Genomic DNA, 18,878 nt, shown 5'->3' with positions numbered 1-18,878 from the left:
CTCTCTGATGTGGGTGCTGGGAACCCAACTGAGGACCTCTGCAAGAACATTGAGCACTCTTAACCACTGGGCACTCTAAACTGTGAGCCATCTCCAAAATGCTGACTTTTAACATGTAAAATACTTATGACTTTACACAGTATCCTGCAGATTTTGATGTAATTGTGACATAATGAAATGAGGAAATGATCTAATGTTCAAAGTATGTGGTTGAGCTGTGTGTGGGGTGGTGTAAGCCTTTAATCCCAGCACTTGGGAGGCAAAGACAGGCAGATCTCGGAGTTTAAAGCCAGCCTGGTCTGTAGAGTGAGTTCCAGGACAACCAGGATTGTTACACAGAGAAACCCTGTCTCAAAAAAACAAAACAAAACAAAACAAAACAAAAAAAAAAAACAAAGAAACCAACAACAACAAAAAAGTTGTGTCTTATTTTTCTAATAAGAGTAAGAAGTTGCCTTTGAATTATGTTGTTTTAGCATTGCATAGTTTAGGAGATAAAAATGCTTTTGAAATTTTCATTTTCTTTATCTCTAGATATTCAAGAATTTTATGAAGTGACCTTACTTGATAATCCAAAATGTGTAGATCATTCAAAGCAGTCTGAACCAATTCAGCCTGTGAATACTTGGGAGATTGCCAGCCTTCCAAGCACTACTGTGACTTCAGAAACATTGCCCGGCAGCCTTAGCCCTCCTATAGAGGTAAGATAAAGCTTTTACAGAATCAATTTTTAGTGATCAATTTGTTAATGTTTTTGTTTTTTTTAAGATGGATATTTTGTGGAAGTAATGAGATAACAGAATAGAGTTAAAATGTATTCTTAGAATGTAGAGAATCTCTTGATTCTGCCTTGAAGTTTGTAACTTGTTGAGGTCGGAAATAGTTGTTTTAGGATAATAGAAAGTGTCTTACATGGTAGACCTCAGAATGCTCCATTTCTGTAATTATTAATGTGGCCATTGTAGTTTGAAAAGATGGTTTTGCTTTGGTCATTTTGCCTAGAGAAAGACTACAATTGTGGCTCTGAGCCCTTACTAATAGAATTTTTTTTTTATTGGTTTGAAGAATTGTATTAAAATTCAACTGAAGACTAGCAGTCCTTCCAGTCAGCATTGGTTTTTACATTTTTCTGTAGTTAAAACTGCCTACTTCTTTGAGTTTTAATAACTGTCTTGGTAATTGGTAGTGTTTTTTTATCGTTTGTGCTGTATTGTTGCTAGTAGAGTTGGATGTGGTGTAGCATTTTGTAATGATGATTCTGCCTGAGAAGCGTTAGTCATTTAAAAGTGCTTGTCCCTAAATTTGATTCTAGTTCCTTCTGGTTAGTACTAGACTGTGCCTGAAAAAGTGAATCAGCTTCTGTTTGATGAGTAATAAGTCAGAGAAGTGGGGGTGGGTAGCAGCAGTGGAGCGCATTGTGACGAAGCAGTCAGCTTTAACTTTGTTTTACTTAATATGTTGTTGCATAACTAGCATTTTAGAGCAATGTGAATGAGCACAATTCCTCTTCTATATTTTAAAGCTGAAAAAAAGAAATCTGAAAGTGATGGACCCAACTTACTTGGCTAGTTTCGAGCAAATCCGCCTTTGGTTATCAAATTTCTTAACATTGAATTAATAATTCGCTTTAGTAAATCTTACACATTTATCTTTGATTGTATTTGTGCTTTCTTTGCTCTTCTTTAAAATTACATTTTCCTGGATAATTTGCTTTACCATCTCCTGTTTTGGTTGAATATCATTTGCCTTAATAATAGTTCATCCAGTGGTCTATTTCAAATGCAGTTTTAAAAATTTTTGTAGTTATTGCTGTGATTCAAATAAATGTTTTCGTTCAAGAATAAGTTGCCTAGCATGCCTGAGACCCTGGATTCAGTCTCTAGTCTAGAAGTGGGGAGGGGAGGGATGTGGTTAGGTCATGAGGGTTTGTTCCTCTTGAGTGGGATTAAGGCCCTTATAAAAGAAGCCTTATGCTGAAATTTAGGTTTGCCCTCTGCCTGTGAAAGTGAAGCCAGGGACACTACATCATAGTCTAGGCTTTCTAGCCTCCAGAACTGTGGCGAATGTGCTTTTCTTTTACATAAATTATTCTCAGATGTTTAGCAGCACAGATAAACCCAGCCAATTACATTTTCTATTTCATGTTTATTGTCTTAGTCCTAGGTTAAAAGACTTGTTTTTAAAAAATGTTAAGGTTTAAGAACATTGACTTTTTCATGTTTACCTATTTTTTTTTTTTTTTTTTTTTTTTTGGTTTTTCGAGACAGGGTTTCTCTGTGGCTTTGGAGCCTGTCCTGAAACTAGCTCTGTAGACCAGGCTGGCCTTGATCTCACAGAGATCCGCCTGCCTCTGCCTCCCGAGTGCTGGGATTAAAGGCCACCACGGCCCGGCTCAGTCTGCTTTCTTAGGAGAACCCAGGACCACCAGTCCAGGGGTGGAACCACCCACAATTGGTTGGGCCCTCCTCCCATCAATCACTAATTAAGAAAATACCCTACAGCCAGATCTAATGGAGGCATTTTCTCAAATGTGGTTCCCTCCTTTCAGATAACTAGTTTGTGTGAGAAGTTGACTTAAGACTAGCCAGCACAAATGTATTGAGTTTCATCAACATTATATTGGAGATTAAAAGTTATAGTTAGTGTAGAGTACATGTCTGACATGCAGGAGACCCCTTAAGTTTATCACCAACCCCGAGGAAAAGATACTTTAAAAACATATATATTTTATAAATATGTGAAATACTGATACCTAGAATGCTGTGTACAGCTCTGGTTTCTTTGCCGCTTAAATTATCTAGACATGCTGAAGGCTCAAGCAAAGAGAGGAGTGAGAAATTTTAAATAAGAAATATTAGATGTGAGTAGTTTGGAAAATATGTGAGAAAGGATAGGACATGGTATTTCCTGTGGGAAATTCATACCCATTCATGGATGGACTCTTAGGAGGAACATTGGGATCTGTCCATCAATTTCTAGATTATTTTTTATGGGGAAATGTATATGCCAAACTTGAGTAAGGTCTGTTATTAGGAACTACTGTTTTTGTAGCAAATTACTTGACAGATGTTAGTCTGAAAATGTAAGAAGTTTAAAACACACTGACAGGCAGTTATGAGAACTCTGAAATGTTTGGAGATTTAGTTCCCCTCTTACCATTCATTCTTGCTGCTTTTGGATGGGAGGCTTGACTAAGTGATCACTGACTTGATCTTTTGTTTGAGTCATGTTTGTGGCTGAAAAGACTTTGGAGCACACTGACCCAAATCAAACAAATGCAAAAATACACTTTTATTTAATTACAAAGTGAAAGATAACTTGAAAATCCTAAGGTTATTTTACTTTAAACAAGATTTAAGTTATTATTATACTCATATACTAAATCTTGTATAGGCAACCTTTTTCTGACAGAAATGACATGCAGTGTGATCCTACCTTTTTTTTTTTACAGTGTTTGCTTTTATGAAGCTTGTTTGAGCTTCATAAAAGTTTCTGTTTTCTCTTAATGATGTAAATCTTTGCATTTAAAGGCATTTATCCAGTTTTCTTTGTTTTATTTATTTACTTACACTTGGTAACTGGTATACATCTTGCCAAATCTTTTTTAGTTAACCTTATGATGTTACCTTTTTTCCTAATATAGTAAAATTAAGTTCAATATAATTTATTTTTAAAATGATGTCTTATTTTCTTAGTGACTTTTTTTTATGTCTCTCGGTTACTTTGAACATGTATATCCCTGGGGAGATGTTTAGCATAATGTTTTTTAAAACTGTTTTGAGGACAAAGGTTTCCCTCCATCCCCACAAGAGTGCTGATGATCAATTATAGGTGGCTTGCTTTGGTGCAAGGCATTTTACTGTTGACCTACATTGCTAGCTCCTCCTTTTTCCCTTGTATTTTATTCATTTTTTTAAGAGGCGTTTTGTTTTAATAAAAATAATTACTTTGAGAGAGTATATGACTTTAATGAAAGGAAGATGAAGTGGGAGAAATTGCCTAATTTACTGGGTTATTATCACAGAAAGAATGTACTGTTCTGTTCCTGGTATCACATTTTAAGTGGCTGAAAGAGCCAAAGGATTAAAAAACAAGACCATTAGAACAAGTTTTTCTATGTCTTTAGGATAAAAGAAACCTTTTTTTTTTATTTTGGTTTTTCAAGACAGGTTTTCTCTGTGTAACCCTGGCTCTCCTAGAACTAATTCTGTAGACCAGACTGGTCTCGAACTCAGAGAGCCGCCTGCCTCTGCCTCCCGAGGGTGGGATTAATGGCATGCACCACATCTGGTTAAAGGATACCTTTTCTAAGAGCTGCAACACAAAAAACAACTGCAAACCAGAGACTTAGGCTCAGGGTGATCATGAGTTTAAGGTCAGCTGAGGAACTAGAATCCGGCTTCAAAATAAACTGTAAAAAACAAGTGTAGACTTGGCCATATAGCTAAGTGCTAGCAAATGTGAGACCTTGGGTTCTGTCCCTATCTGAGTTGGAAAAGAAAGGCTGGGGATGTACCTTGATGATAAAGCACTTGCCTAGTGTGGAGCCCTATGTGTGATCTTCGAAGTCAAGAATGCTGACTGTAGAATTTTTTTCAACTAAGATTAGATTTTAATTATAGAACTGTTGATTCGTTGCTGGTGTGGTGATGCTTGCCTCTGATCCCGGTATTCTAGATATTAAGCCAGGAGTATTTTGAGTTTGAGGCCAGCTTTTGCTATGTAGTAGGTGAGCCCTTCTCCCAAAATATTAAAAAAAAAAATCAGCCAACCAACCAGCAAACAAAAACAAAAAAATAATTTCACATAACATATTAGGACTAGTTTTCTTTAGTGACCATTTCAACCTAAGAACACAAACTATAACCAGACTTCAATAGGAAAGTGACCAAAGCATGTGAATGAGTAGTTTATAGAAAAAAATACAGAACAGCAAACCTCACATTAAATAAACGCAAATTTAAACTGACAAGGGATTGTTTTCAAATGATTAGCTTGTTAAAGATGAGCTAAATGAGTACACAGAAACTTACATGGTTGGTAGAGGAGGGTAATAATTGAGAGACAATTGTATATAATTATGTGACCAATGTTCCAGGATTTATTTTCTCATAAAATAATTAAAGATGTGCCCAATGCAGTAATCTATGTAATATTAATCAGTAGGAGACAGGAAGAAGTCTATAAATGGTTACCAGTAAGGAACTGGTTTAAAAACATCATACTGGCTGGACAGTGATGGTGCATGCTTTTATTCCTATTACATAGGCAGGTAAATCTCTTGAGTTCAAGGCCAGTCTGGTCTACAGAGTGAGTTCCAGAACAGCCAGGGCTATGTAGAGAAACCCTGTCTCAGACAAGGAAACAAAAAAGCATGCTGTGTCAGTGACATGGCTTGAAGGATAAAGGTGGCTTCTGAGGACTCACATGGTAGATGGAAAGAGCTGACTTCCACAGGTTGTCCACTCCTCTGCACGTGTGCTGTGGCGCTGTGTTCATGTTTGCTTGTATATACACATAAACATACAAAGCAAAAGTTTTAAGGTAAAACATTTTACTGTAGCTATTTAAGCTGTGTATTTGTATATTTTAATATATATTTATGTATTTTATATACTATATGTAAATATAAATACATAAATGCTAAGATAAATATAAATTCTGTATATATTCTATAGATGGTTCTCAACTTGATTTACTTATTATATTTGAGTTTATGATAATGTGAAAGTGATAGAGTTCAGTACAAAGCATACTTCAGATTTTGAATTTTGGTCTTTTCCCACGTTCAGCCTGGGAAAATTCGCTATGACTGAACTGTAGCCCTGCCTGCAAGACTTCTCTCTTGAATTTAGGCTCCACCCCTGCCCATCAGCCATGCAGTCACACGCTGCATTTTTCAGTGTATCATTGTTTCAATTTATGGTTGAATTTAATTGTTCCAATTTAATATATTATTAAATATACTTCCATTGTCAGAGTATATGTTTATATTGAATAAAGCAGGTTATATGCCATAAAGTATGTTGTTAAAAAGAAAACAGCAGGTAGGTAGGTGGTGGTGGTGCAGGCCTGTAATTCCAGCACTTGGGAGGCAGAGGCAGGCAGATCTTTGTGAGTTCAAGACCAGCCTAGTTTACAGATTAGATTGAGTTCCAGGACAGTCAAGGCTACACAGAGAAACCCTGTTTTGAGAAAACAAAAAAAGAGGTGGGGGGAGTGAGGTTAGTTGTCTGAAAGAGCACATAGTCTTTCTTTCAGTATTATTATTTTATTGTGCTTGTTAGTTATCTATAACTTCACTTTTCCAGCCCTTTAGAGTTCATCCTAGCAGGAAAATTATCTAAGTGATGTGGAGAGATAATCTCTTTTTCATCTTAGTGTACTAGGCTTTTTCTTTTGGTCCACCAACCAGCTCTCAAATCATGACTGGTTTTGAATGCTCCACCTAACTTAGACTGTTTTCTGGCTAGCTCTTTTAAATTAACCTGTTTCTCTTTATTTACCTTTTGCCTCAAGACTTTTTACCTTTCTTTCCTTCTGTATATCTTAACTTTTATGGCTTCTCCTGTCTTACTGGCAGTTGCCTGGCTTCTGGCCTGGGCCTTTCTCTCGTTCTCTCCTCCTCTTCTCAAGCCTAGATTTCTCCTTCTCTTTATTCTGCCTCCTAGCCCTGCCTATCCCTCTCCTGCCTAGCTATTGGTCATTCAGGTTTTTATTAGACCAATCAGGTGCCTTAGGCAGACAAGGTGAAACAAATGCAACACATCTTTACATAATTAAACACACATCCTTACATTGTTAAACAAATGCAGCATAAACAAATGTAATACACCTTTTGCCTAGTTAAAATAATGCCCCACAACATCATAGCATTTATTTTAACTAGAAAATTTTGGAGTCAGGACAGTTACAAGCACATGTGCACAACTAAAGTCTAAATTTAGCCTTCTAGATGTTGACTTTAAAATATATTAAAGAACTAACTCTGTTACAAGCGTAGGAGGTATGTAGAAATTCTTCATGATGAGTGGTTGGTTTGTTTTTTAATTTTCCTGTCATTAGAGAAAATAACAATTAAAAAGCACCTTTTCATTTATCAGTTCGTTTTTTAAAAAAGTCTAGGATTTATTTATTTATTTTGAATGCTTTACCTACGTGTATGTATGCGCACCACATTTGTGCCTGGTGCTCACAGAGGTCAGGAGGGATCAGATCTCCTGGAAATGGAGTTACCGATGATTGTGTGTCACTGTGTGGGTGCTGGGACTTGAACCCAAGTCTTCTGCAAGAGCAACACTTGCTCTTAACTGCTGAGACAGTGCTCCAACCCCCAGTTGGTCATTTTGTTTCTTCAGTGAAGTATCTGTTCAAATTTCTTACCGATCCACAAAACAAAAACTTCTATTTTATAATAAACAAGATCTCTATCTGGATATAATTTCCTTGTCTTATATGTATATTAAAATATTTCCTCTAATTCTTGGTCCTGCTTTTTCTACTACTACTTTTTTTTTTGAGACAGGGTCTCACTATGTACCTGTGACTGTCCTGGAACTCTCTGTGTGGACTAGGCTGGTCTTGAACTTACAGAAATTGTCTGCTTCTGCCTCCTGGTGCTGAGATTAAAGACATTTGCTTTCATGCCCAGCAACCTGTTTTTTTAATGTTCAGATTTTAATATAGCCCAAATTAGGATTAATGCAAAGTGTTTTAGGATCACTAAGATTTTCTGCCCTACCTCCCCCTACCAAAAAGAAAAACAAACAAAGCAGGGTTTCTCTGTTCTGTTTCTTGATAGTTCTGCAACTCTGTTTGTAGGCAAGGATGGCCTCAAGGTCACAGAGTTCTGCCTGCCTCTGCCTCTCAAGCACTGGGTTCAAAGATGTGTGCCACCACAGCTGGCCTGTTTTTAATCACTTTTATTTTTCTTTTCATGCTCATCTATAATCCATACCACAATCTGAAAAATGACACACAATTCTGTGCATTCTTTAAAGTATTGTTGCACCTTATGCACCTTGAAGGCTCTGTTCAAAACCTTTAATGTGAGGTCTTCACACCTCTTTTGGTATAGACTAATCTCTGTTTGCCTCTTTGTACTTTTCTTCTTAAGAGATGGAATGTGTGCTCAACCGTTGAACTGCCCAGATTTTCCTGACTTGGTAACTTTCTTTAGGGACCCATATTTTACAGTTAATTTAGACCCTTTCTATGTTTCTCTCAATTTTGTTTTGGAAAAACCTCATATCTACAGAAAAGTTTGTTTGCATGTGTGCGTACGCACGCGCGCGCACACACACACACACACACACACTCATGCACTCATGCACTGATGCACAGACATATGCTTAGAATTCATTGACTTTGAGTTTGTAGGTTTATAGTTTTTACCCACATTGGAAAAATTGACTTACTTAGTGGCATCTGGTGACACAATCTGTAAATCTCAACTACTCTTGAGTCTGAGACAAGAAAGCTTAGTGGTGAAAAGCACTGGCTCTGCTTCCAGAGGACTGGGGTTCAATTTCCAGCACCTATATGGCGGCTCACACCTCCTGTAATGTAGTCTCAGGGAATTTTACTCCCGCTGGCACACACAGGTGCTATGTAGGTACATTTAGGTAAAACACCTATATACAAAATAAATAGGTAGGTGAGTAGATAGGTTCAATAAAAGGTAAATATTCCAAGTCTGAGGCTTGTTTGGACTACAGAGTGAGTTCAGGGCCACTCTATACAGTTTAGTGAGACCCTATCTCAAAATACAATCTAACAATGAGTACTGACTGGGGTCTATAGATCAGTGGGTAGAATGTTTGCCTAGCTTGAACAAGACCCCAGGGGTTAAACGTGAGAAAGAGATTTCACCCATCTCTTTTCTTCAGGGATTCCAATTAGTTGTAAACTAGTTTGATTGGATGTGTCCCACACCTTACTAAGATGATAATTTTTCCTCATTTTGGACAGTTTTTGTATCTTAATTTATTGAATGTAGTATCATTAATTCCAGTCAGAAAAAAAATCAGAAATTTTAATACTCTCTAGAATTTCAATTTGGTTACTTTTTATTTTCTATATCTCCTAATATGGTCATTGTTTTTTTTTCTTTTTGTTTGCTTGCTTGAAAGTTTGGCAGATGTTGTGAATTTTTGTTTGTTGTAAACATAGGTTATTATTTTATTTTTTAAATATTCTTTTTTTGGCTTTATTTATTTATTTATTAAAGATTTCTGTCTCTTCCCCGCCACCGCCTCCCATTTCCCTCCCCCTCCCCCAACCAAGTCCCCCTCCCTCGTCAGCCCAAAGAGCAATCAGGGTTCCTTGCCCTGTGGGAAGTCCAAGGACCACCCACCTCCATCCAGGTCTAGTAAGGTGAGCATCCAAACTGCCTAGGCTCCCACAAAGCCAGTATGTGCAGTAGGATCAAAAACCCATTGCCATTGATCTTGAGTTCTCAGTAGTCCTCATTGTCCACTATGTTCAGCGAGTCCGGTTTTATCCCAGGCTTTTTCAGACCCAGGCCAGCTGGCCTTGGTGAGTTCCCGATAGAACATCCCCATTGTCTCAGTGTGTGGGTGCACCCCTCGCGGTCCTAAGTTCCTTGCTCGTGCTCTCTCTCCTTCTGCTCCTGATTTGGACCTTGAGATTTCTGTCCGGTGCTCCAATGTGGGTCTCTGTCTCTGTCTCCTTTCATCGCCTGATGAAGGTTAATATTCAGGAGGATGCCTATATGTTTTTCTTTGGGTTCTCCTTCTTATTTAGCTTCTCTAATTATAGGCTCAATGTCCTTTATTTATGGCTAGAAACCAAATATGAGTGGTACATCCCATGTTCCTCTTTTTGGGTCTGTTTGTTTGTTTTTAAGCAATACCTGGAAGCCTTTAGTGTGAGGCTAATTTTGTTCCCAGACTGTGGCCATACTCAATCCTGTCTGTCCTGCCTAGTAGGAATATTCTGTTATTCTTGGTGCTATGTGAATCCTGGGGCCGGACACTTTCTCCTTCCTCCACCTCCTAGATTTTTCTTTACCTCAAGTTGATGTCTTTGCTGATCAAGATGATCACGGCTAATCTGGCTATTTGAGGGCGCCCTGCCTGTGCAGCCCATCCCTTCTGCTTACTCTTCCCATGCTTTTGGACACCTTGACCATACTGAGTTTTCACTTAGGTCTCCTCACATATCACTGGGCTGTGTTGAGTTCTCCCTTGACTGGACAGTTACAGGGCTCATCTTCTATTTCCCCCCCTCATACAGGTTCATTGGTTTGTACTGCCCCTTTTCAGTACCTGAAAACTATTCCTTTATACATGTCCAGTGTTTGTGTTTTTGGTTTTTTTTTTCGAGACAGGGTTTCTCTGTGGCTTTGGAGCCTGTCCTGGAACTAGCTCTGTAGACCAGGCTGGTCTCGAACTCACAGAGATCCGCCTGCCTCTGCCTCCCAGGTGCTGGGATTAAAGGCGTGCGTCACCAACGCCCGGCCAGTGTTTGTGTTTTTGTTGTTTAAGGTGGAGCATTTTGTTCCCTATCACACCATCATGGTTTAACAAGTCACTGGTATTCTGAAGCAATGTTGATTATCTTTTGTTCCTAGATATTATGTGAGATATTGTCATCTCTGAAGGGTTATTTTAAATCTTTTAAAGTTGCTTGTATTACAGGGTAACTTCTAAATCATTTCAAAGAGGAAATGACTTGAAAGGAACACATTGATTTAAAATGTGCCTTGTCAGCCTGGCAGTGGTGGCACATGCTTTTAATCTCAGCACTCGGAAGGCAGAGGCAGGCAGATCTCTGAGTTTGAGGCCAGCCTGATCTACAGAGTGAGTTCCAGGACAGCTCCAAAGCTTCAGAGAAACCTTGTCTCAAAAAAACCAAAAGAAAAATGTGACTTGTCAGTGCCAGTTTGGCTGTTGATAGGTGGAGTAAGTATAGAATTTAGTACAGATTAAATGATCAACCTTGAGTATGAGATGCTATATTCAAGCTTTATTGAAAGACAAGCACATTAAAACAGGTAATACAGTTAACTGGTTACATCATAGACATTGTATATGTACAACTACTGTCCAAATAGGAAAAATAGATGAACTTAAAATGGGTGCTAGTAGAAGATTGGATAAATGGTCAGGTGGATAAATGGTCAGGTGATATTTTAATTTAGAAAGAGCAACATCTCATGCAACTAAGATTCTGTAAAACTGCTGTTTGAAGTTAAGTAGATTTAATTTGTGTGTGTGTGTGTGTTTATGTGCGCGCGTGTACACACATAGATGTGTGTATGGGAGGCAAGTATGCAGGCACATATGCACTTGTGTGTTCAGACCAGAGAACAATCTCTGCTGTCCACCTGTGTTTTTGAGACAGTGTCTTTCATGGGCCTGGAACGTGCCATGCCAATTTAGGTTAAGCTGGCTGGCCATCAAGCCCCGGGTATTGTCGTATATATCTTTTTATTTACTTTTTAAAAGTTTAAATGTAGAATATGAGCATTAAACTCAGGTGCTTACAAGGCAAGCATTTTATCAAACCGTCTCTGCAGCCCACATCTGACTAGAGGAATGTAATTATACAGATGACTGTGTCTAAGAAGAATATAAAGTCCAACTAAAATTATTTTCTAAAGTGTGACTTGTTAAATATGCATCAAGGTGACTCAGATTTAAACTTGGCTATTTGGCCATTTAATCTATACTCTTACAAATTTATAATTGAGTTAGGAGAGATATTTTAGAAGTAGTCTTGGGAAAATGAGGTGTCTCATTTTTAGAATCAATTCAAAAATTTAATTTTCTAATCACCTACAGTTTACATGTTACTCAGTCATCAACACATATTGAGCCGCGGTTATGTCCTGGTCACAATATGCTAACCCTCAATTGATGAGGACAAAACAATAGATGCAGGAGACATTCTTGAGTTTTGCCCTTGTTGGAACGTAATAGCTATTGAATATAGAAATTATAACAGAAGTAAAGGGAAGAACTCTTAAAGTGTGTTTTATAAAAGGGAAAACTGAGTGTGTGCTCCTACCCAAGAAAGAAAATGACTGCTTATATAGCTTATTAATGGGTTGGACCATGTTTCTTATTTCCTATAGGGATTGTCCAGCCTTCACTTTTTGGAAGTCTGCCATGCTGAGGGAGACCTTCTCTCTTTTTATGAAATTTCTGAACACAAAGAAATCAACTAAATTCTCTATTTTCCTTCAAAAAATGCAATGCCCTGTCAGTGTTTGAATATTACGTACGTTGTTTCTAGTATTCTGCTTTAAAGAATGATAAATTTTATTTAAGGTATTGGAATTGCAGATAGTACTCTTCCTTACTATATGTTTTTATAGGGGAGTTGGAAGCTTATGAAATTGAAAGCCACTTGGCATCTCTGTGTCCTTTCCCTTTTCTGTTAGGTTTTGATTGTAAGGACCAGACACCATTTAAAAAGTTAGGAGGTCTCCGGGTTAAAAATGAGTACTTACTTAGGAGTTTGATATGGTACAGTTATACCTGCCTCCTTGTGGCGCTTCCTCCCTGTACCTGAGGGACAAGGGATTGGGATGGACTTGGTAACATAATAAAGTAAAAATCTGACTTCAGTGATAAAATGTTGTCTGTTTTGGTAAGGAGAGGAAATGTAAGTTTTAGTGATGTTTTACATTATTACTTTGTTCTCCCTGCTCCCCTTCTCAAAAATAACACTTGGAATATTCCATTCATTACTGCCTGAGAAAGTCATTACTTTGCAGACTGCAGTTGCTGAAATGGTTTAGTGAAGAAATGTTTGCTTGCATTTTTCTAGTGATTTTCTTCTTCTTTGGCAGTTCTTTGAATATCTACACTATATCAAACAAGGAGAAACAGATTTAAATTTGTGCTTGGGAACCCTCCTTGTGAGGCATTTAATCAGATGACTCCCTGGCAACGGATCTTGAAAAGAGGGATTAATGAAGTAGCATCTGAAGCAGCAGTGGGCTCTTACGGAATAAACCCCAGCAAGCTCCACAGTGTTTTGTTGGATAATTTCAAGTTCTTCAGATACAGATTACATAAAGAAGATTGTAGGGCACGTGATGCATTCTGGCTTCTTATATTTCAGATAGTAGAAAAATTGCTATCTCTAAGAATGGATCCTGGCGAGATCTTGGCACAGTTATAACTTTTCATCTACGATTTTATCTAACAACTTTTTTATTTGAAGTTTTTTGTTGTTGAACTAGACAATTTGAATAGTTTTGCTTTATGTTTATAATATTGTAATGGTAGAATAATGGATTGCCTGTGCATTGTAACCACCAAGGTAAGATTTAGATTTTCTGTGCTCATTCTTTAACCTGAAACATAGCCATTGTTAGATGCTTGCAGATAGATGCTTGGGTTTATGTGATGCATAGTTAGCAAAGGCAGTAGTTTGAAATGTATTTCAGGAAGGTAAAAATAGTATGCAAAACTGATTTTTTTTTCCCTCTGAGATTTACAGGCAGTTTTCCTCCTAACAGTATGGATATGGAAAGCCTTTGTATGTTTAGGTCTTGTATTTTCTCAGAGTTCTTCTCTTTCCCTGGACATGGCATGTTAGCTGAAAGTATGGCTCGTTTTGCCTACAGTTTCTGACTATTCTTTTTAAACAGTCGGGTTCTCACTGTGTTGTTAGGTAGATACTGGTCTGAACGGAGAATCGTGAACTTGCTCAGCACTTCTTGAAATACTTTTAAAACCTGCTTTGCTTTTTGTTCTGAGTCCAGCATGCCTCACTTAGTCTCCAAGTAGACAACTTTGATTTCTAAGCACCAGTTTGTGGTCCTTGTATGACTGTATGGTTATAATTTCAGGTACTTACATTTAAACTTTACATTTGGGTTTTCAAAACTCCATTTTAGTTTTTGTTTCTACACACTAATGCCTCATAGTGATTTTTTTAGACACAACTGTTGAGATTTTAAGATTATGTTCAGTAGTAAAGGAAGAGCAAAAGTATTATTTCTGAAAGCAAGCCATGATTATTTTTGTGCAATAAATTAGTTCTCAGAAAAGGAAGGTGGGAAAACTGATGGCATTGACTTTTGTTTTATTACGGCATGCAGAGCTGTGGTTTAGATAGTAGTCTGTGATCAGATGCAATGTGCCTATGATGTGGGCTTGTCCTCTGTGCTAAGAGGGTGGGCTTCTCCAGGATGTAAGTAAACTGCTTTATTGAAGTATTTCCAAAGAGTATTTAAGAGACACATACTCCTGAAAACAGGTTTGTTTGGTTGGTTGGTTGGTTGTGTTTTCAAGTTTTTTGTTTTTGATTTTTTGACATCTATATTTGGCTTTCTCCTGTGAATTACCTTGTATAATTTCATTTAGTTAATTTCTCTTTATTTTATAGATTTAGATTTATTTTGCATTCACCCTCCTTTTTTTTAAAGCAAAATAACATTTTTTATTGCGTAAAAAAACATTGGATATAATCACTGTCCTTAAAATATTTATAATTATGTAACTGTGAAAACAAAAATAGGAAGATATGTAGGTTGGAAATTAGGAAGCATAAAACATTATTTGTAGTTTTGAAAATTCTAAATTAGATTCACTTATTCTGTGGTTAGAAATAAACCCTTTGAACATTTTTAAGCAATTGCTACAGCAAGAAGAACAATTTTTTTTTTCTCTTCAACTAAAGACTTCAGTGCATCCTTATTCCCCTTCTTGCCTTCCTGCCTTTATAATTTTTGGAGAGCTTTGTGCTTTTTAAAATCTGACAATGTAGTTGATATAATTCTATCGTGTTAATACTAAAACTCCTCAAGTAAAATTTTTTTTCATCATCCGCCTCCCCTATCTCCCACTTGTGTAGGCACAGTGAACTAGGTAGGCATGTTGCATCACTGCTACCATGGATACCCTTAAGAACAGGCATGTGGGTTGAGCTAAAGCAATGATGATTAGTTTTTGAGTCCCCCTCCCAACTATAATAACTATATGTTCTTCACAATGAAGACTGTTATTTTAAAACGCTTTCAAATGACTAGGTTGTGAGATGGGATGACTAAATCTTCACTGTTATTGAGCTGCTGAATCTTGGCCTCCATCTACAGTAGTATAATTGGCATTTACTAATTTAAGACAGTTTTAAATAGCCGTACATTCCTTTTCTGATTAATGCATTCCTTAAAAGGAGCTAAGTTGGTTTCCCCCTCCCAATGCTGGGAATTATACCTGGGACCATGCGTATACCAGGCAAGTGCTCTACCACTGAACTACATACCCAGCCCTCATTGATACATTTGAAACGGAAATGTGGTGGCTTTCTCCTTGATTTTTTTTTTAAAATGTTCTGGGTTTAAACACTTTTCAAAAGGAAGGAACATTTATATTCTGGTATTTTGGGTTTTTACTTGTACTAATATAGATTACATGTTATTTAATCTGCTTGAATACAGTATTTTCTTGTGTGTCTCCTGTATAATGTCTTAGAAAACAGTTAATTTTCTCCTTGAGGATTCTTAGGTTCCCAACTAGCCACTTTATAAAGAGATCAGTGTAAAGCTAATATGAGAGACTAGGTAGAGAAAAATAGTTTTATCAGGTTCATTATCATTGTAAGAAAGTTAATTGTAAGCACACTAGATCTAAGGAGTGCTTTGGGAATATTGCTAAGAAGCTTTTTTTTTTTTATAATAGCAGTAAAGTGCTTCATACACACACACACACACACACACACACACACACACACACTGAAGCTAAGGGCATATATATTCTTTATTGTAGTGCATTTTATCTGATTTGTAACTTCATACACACACACACTGAAGCTAAGGGCATATATATTCTTTATTGTAGTGCATTTTATCTGATTCATAACTTCTGTGAAGAAAAAGGAAAGGAGGGGAGCTAACAGGTATAACTTTAGTACCCAAAATTCTTATAGTAGGATCATACCTTTTCCCACCCTTTGTTAACTAATTTTTGATCATATACAGGGAAAAGCTCTTCTCTGTCTTCTTAGGGTCATTTAATAAACCGATAGTTGACAAGATAGAGCTAAAAAAAGAGGCGTCTTACTTAGGTTCTTATTTAAGACTAGAAAGGAGAAAGTAACTCTCCAGCTCAAGACTCAGTGCCAGTTGCTAATATTTATTTTTTTAAGATTTAATTTTAAGGGCTGGAGAGATGGCTCAATGATTAAGATCATTGCCTCGTCTTCCAAAGGTCCTGAGTTCAATTCCCAGCAACCACATGGTGGCTCACAACCATCTGTAATGAGATCTGGTGCCCTCTTCTGGCCTTCAGGAATACATGGAGGCAGAACACTGCATACATAATAAATAAATAAACCTTTAAAAAAATAAAAAAAGATTTAATTTTAATTTATGCATAATGGTTTTACCCGCACATGTGTGTCTGTGTGCCATGTGCATGCAGTGAGTGCCTAAGGAGGCCAGAAGAGGGTGTTGGATACTCTGGAGCTGGAAGCACAGAAAGTTGTTTACTCTTCTCCAGGTGTTGGGAATTGAACCCAGATTGTCTGGAAGCTCAGCTAATACTCTGAACTGCTGAGTGATCTCACCAACCCTAGTTGGTGATATTTAATCTGTCAGAACTTGTAGATCATATTAGGTGCTATCAGGACAGTTTGCTGTATACATATATATGTTATATGTAATTTTATTGTATGTTATTAAATATTAATATTATATAAGATGTTAATATTAATATTTTTATTATGTATATTTTTTGGATTTTTTCCTAATTAAGGAATTGGCAATATGTTTGCTTTAAGAACTATACTAGGTTTCCATTATTTTTGTTAATAGGCCTTTTCCAGTTCCTCTGAGGTGTTCCTTTTATCTTTGAGTATTTGTCCATGACAGTTTCCAAGCTTCTGCTCTTAGATCATATCCTTCTGATTCCAGTTGATGGATCGCTTCATCAGGGACTCTCTAGTGTACTCTTTAGATTTAGTTCTTCTATCAGAGTATGCCTCATTTTTTCCTTTCTAATATGTAGTGTACCATGCATTTATATTTGTTATTACTGTATTCTTCTCATTGTATTGAAAGTATTATAAAAGCACTGTTTAGTTTTCTGTAGTAGTTCTGCCTGATCCAGTGTTTAGTACATAGTAGGTACTCAGTATAATATGTTACGGGTAGAGCTTTGGTCCATAAAACCCAAACTTGAGGCCTAAAAAATTGTTTTGCTTTGTAATGCACATACGGATATTTCAGAAAACTCATTAAAAATTTATTTATTGGGCCTGGAGAGATAGCTTACTGGTAAGAACTCTAGTTGCTCTTCCAAGGATTTTCAATTTCTAGCACCCATATGGAGACTCACAACTGTCTGTAACTCCAGTTCCAGGGGAGCCAATAACCTTTTCTGGCCTCTGTGGACACCAGGTACACAAGTAGGGCTCAGACATACATACAAGCAAAACACCAACACACATAAGATAAAATATTAAAAGTCACTTATTGTTCTGTATCTTTTTTAAAATAATGAATTCAGAATGATCCAGAAAGTAGGTTTTCTTGCTGTTTTTCCCACACATGTCTCTTAAAAATTATTTATTTTTATTTGTATGTGCATTGTGTTTTCCTGCATGTATGTCTGTGAGGATGTCAGATCCCCTGGAACTGGAGTTACATTTGTGAGCTGCCATGTGGGTGCTGGGAGTTGAACCTGGGACCTGGAAGAGCAGCTACTACTCTTAACCACTGATCAATCTCTCCAGCTCTTCCACTGTATCATTTTTTTGTTGGTACATATTTGGCTTCTCCTCACTTAAATACCCTAATCATCCATTGACTATGTGACTGTATTTATTTCTGGATTATACTAGATTTGGGAAACAGAATCCTTTCTCACTTTAGTACTTCAGTATCTCTGAGCTGCAAAATGTCAGCAGCTTCAACATTGTCCAGTAGAACTTCATGCTCAAATGAATGTTAAAAATGAATACATACAATGTATAGGTGTTAAGAGTTGTGGCTTCTGAGAAATGATTGTCATGAGTGCTTTGACCTCATGAAGATAGCACCCTGATGGAAAGGCTCCAGACTGAAGGATCCCTTACTGTCCTTCTACCCTTTCTGCAGCAAGGAGAATACAGTGTTCTTCTGCTGGAGGTTGCTTCTGTCTGCTTCAGATACCTGTCCTGCAGGTGTTCAAGACACAAAGGAAATTCAGTTCAGTTCCTTATTGATTGCTTAGTCTGTAGTATATTGTATTCTAGCAACCCAAATGAGCTAAAACAATTATAAATTCTTTTAGTGAACAGAAAGATTCTTTTTACTCTTTCACTGTTAAGAAGAATGCTTCAGTAAACAGCTTTGTCATTTTGTATTTGTAACAGTCTCTTTATATGTGGCTTTGTTGGTTCAGAGAAAAATGCTCCTTAATTTTGGTACTTTTGTTACATAATTCCATAGGAATTGTGCCATTTTGCATTTTTATTAGCAGCATGTGAGTGAATAATTTTTACTTTTGATGGGTGACTAGTGTTCTATGAGAGACAGGGTTTCTCTATAACAGCCCTAGTTATCCTAGAACTCGCTCTGTAGACCAGACTGTCCTTGAACTCACAGACATCGGCCTGCCTCTGCCTCCAAAGTGCTGGGATTAAAGGCCTGTGCCACCCTGCTTAACATGAAGTGAAATTTTAATTTGCATTTCTCTGATGTGTTTAATTAAGGTTTATTGTAATGTATTATTTGGAGGGATAGCCCTTTTCTTTGTAGTTTGTAAGAACTTTTTTAATTATCAGAAATTAACCTTTTTCTGTGAGGTTGGTTGCAGGTTTTCAACCCTTCCCCATGCCCGCACACACACACTTTGTCATGTATCTTTACTTACAGTGTTACTCAGTCCTCCCTTCTCAGTGAAAGATTGTTTTCT

At 37.1% G+C, this 18,878-nt stretch overlaps 1 protein-coding gene across 17 annotated transcripts in view; it reads left to right on the top strand.

Annotated features, from left to right (window-relative positions):
- Positions 1-18,878, top strand: part of Dlg1 (discs large MAGUK scaffold protein 1) — a 192,978-nt gene that overhangs the window by 18,900 nt on the left and 155,200 nt on the right. For 14 of the 17 annotated variants that reach the window (XM_075967258.1, XM_075967250.1, XM_075967240.1 and 11 more), the window contains exon 4: positions 535-701. In XM_075967258.1, the coding sequence (XP_075823373.1) occupies positions 535-701 (167 nt within the window). Of the gene's footprint in view, positions 1-534; positions 702-12,700; positions 13,297-18,878 lie in introns of those variants that run through there. The other 3 variants (XM_075967340.1, XM_075967331.1, XM_075967274.1) reach the window with 3 other exon arrangements.

The sequence above is a fragment of the Microtus pennsylvanicus genome, chromosome 1 (assembly GCF_037038515.1).
Source record: "Microtus pennsylvanicus isolate mMicPen1 chromosome 1, mMicPen1.hap1, whole genome shotgun sequence".
NCBI classification, from domain to species: domain Eukaryota; kingdom Metazoa; phylum Chordata; class Mammalia; order Rodentia; family Cricetidae; genus Microtus; species Microtus pennsylvanicus.
Note: the sequence above shows the minus strand (reverse complement) of the source record. Positions and strands in the feature narration are given on the sequence as shown.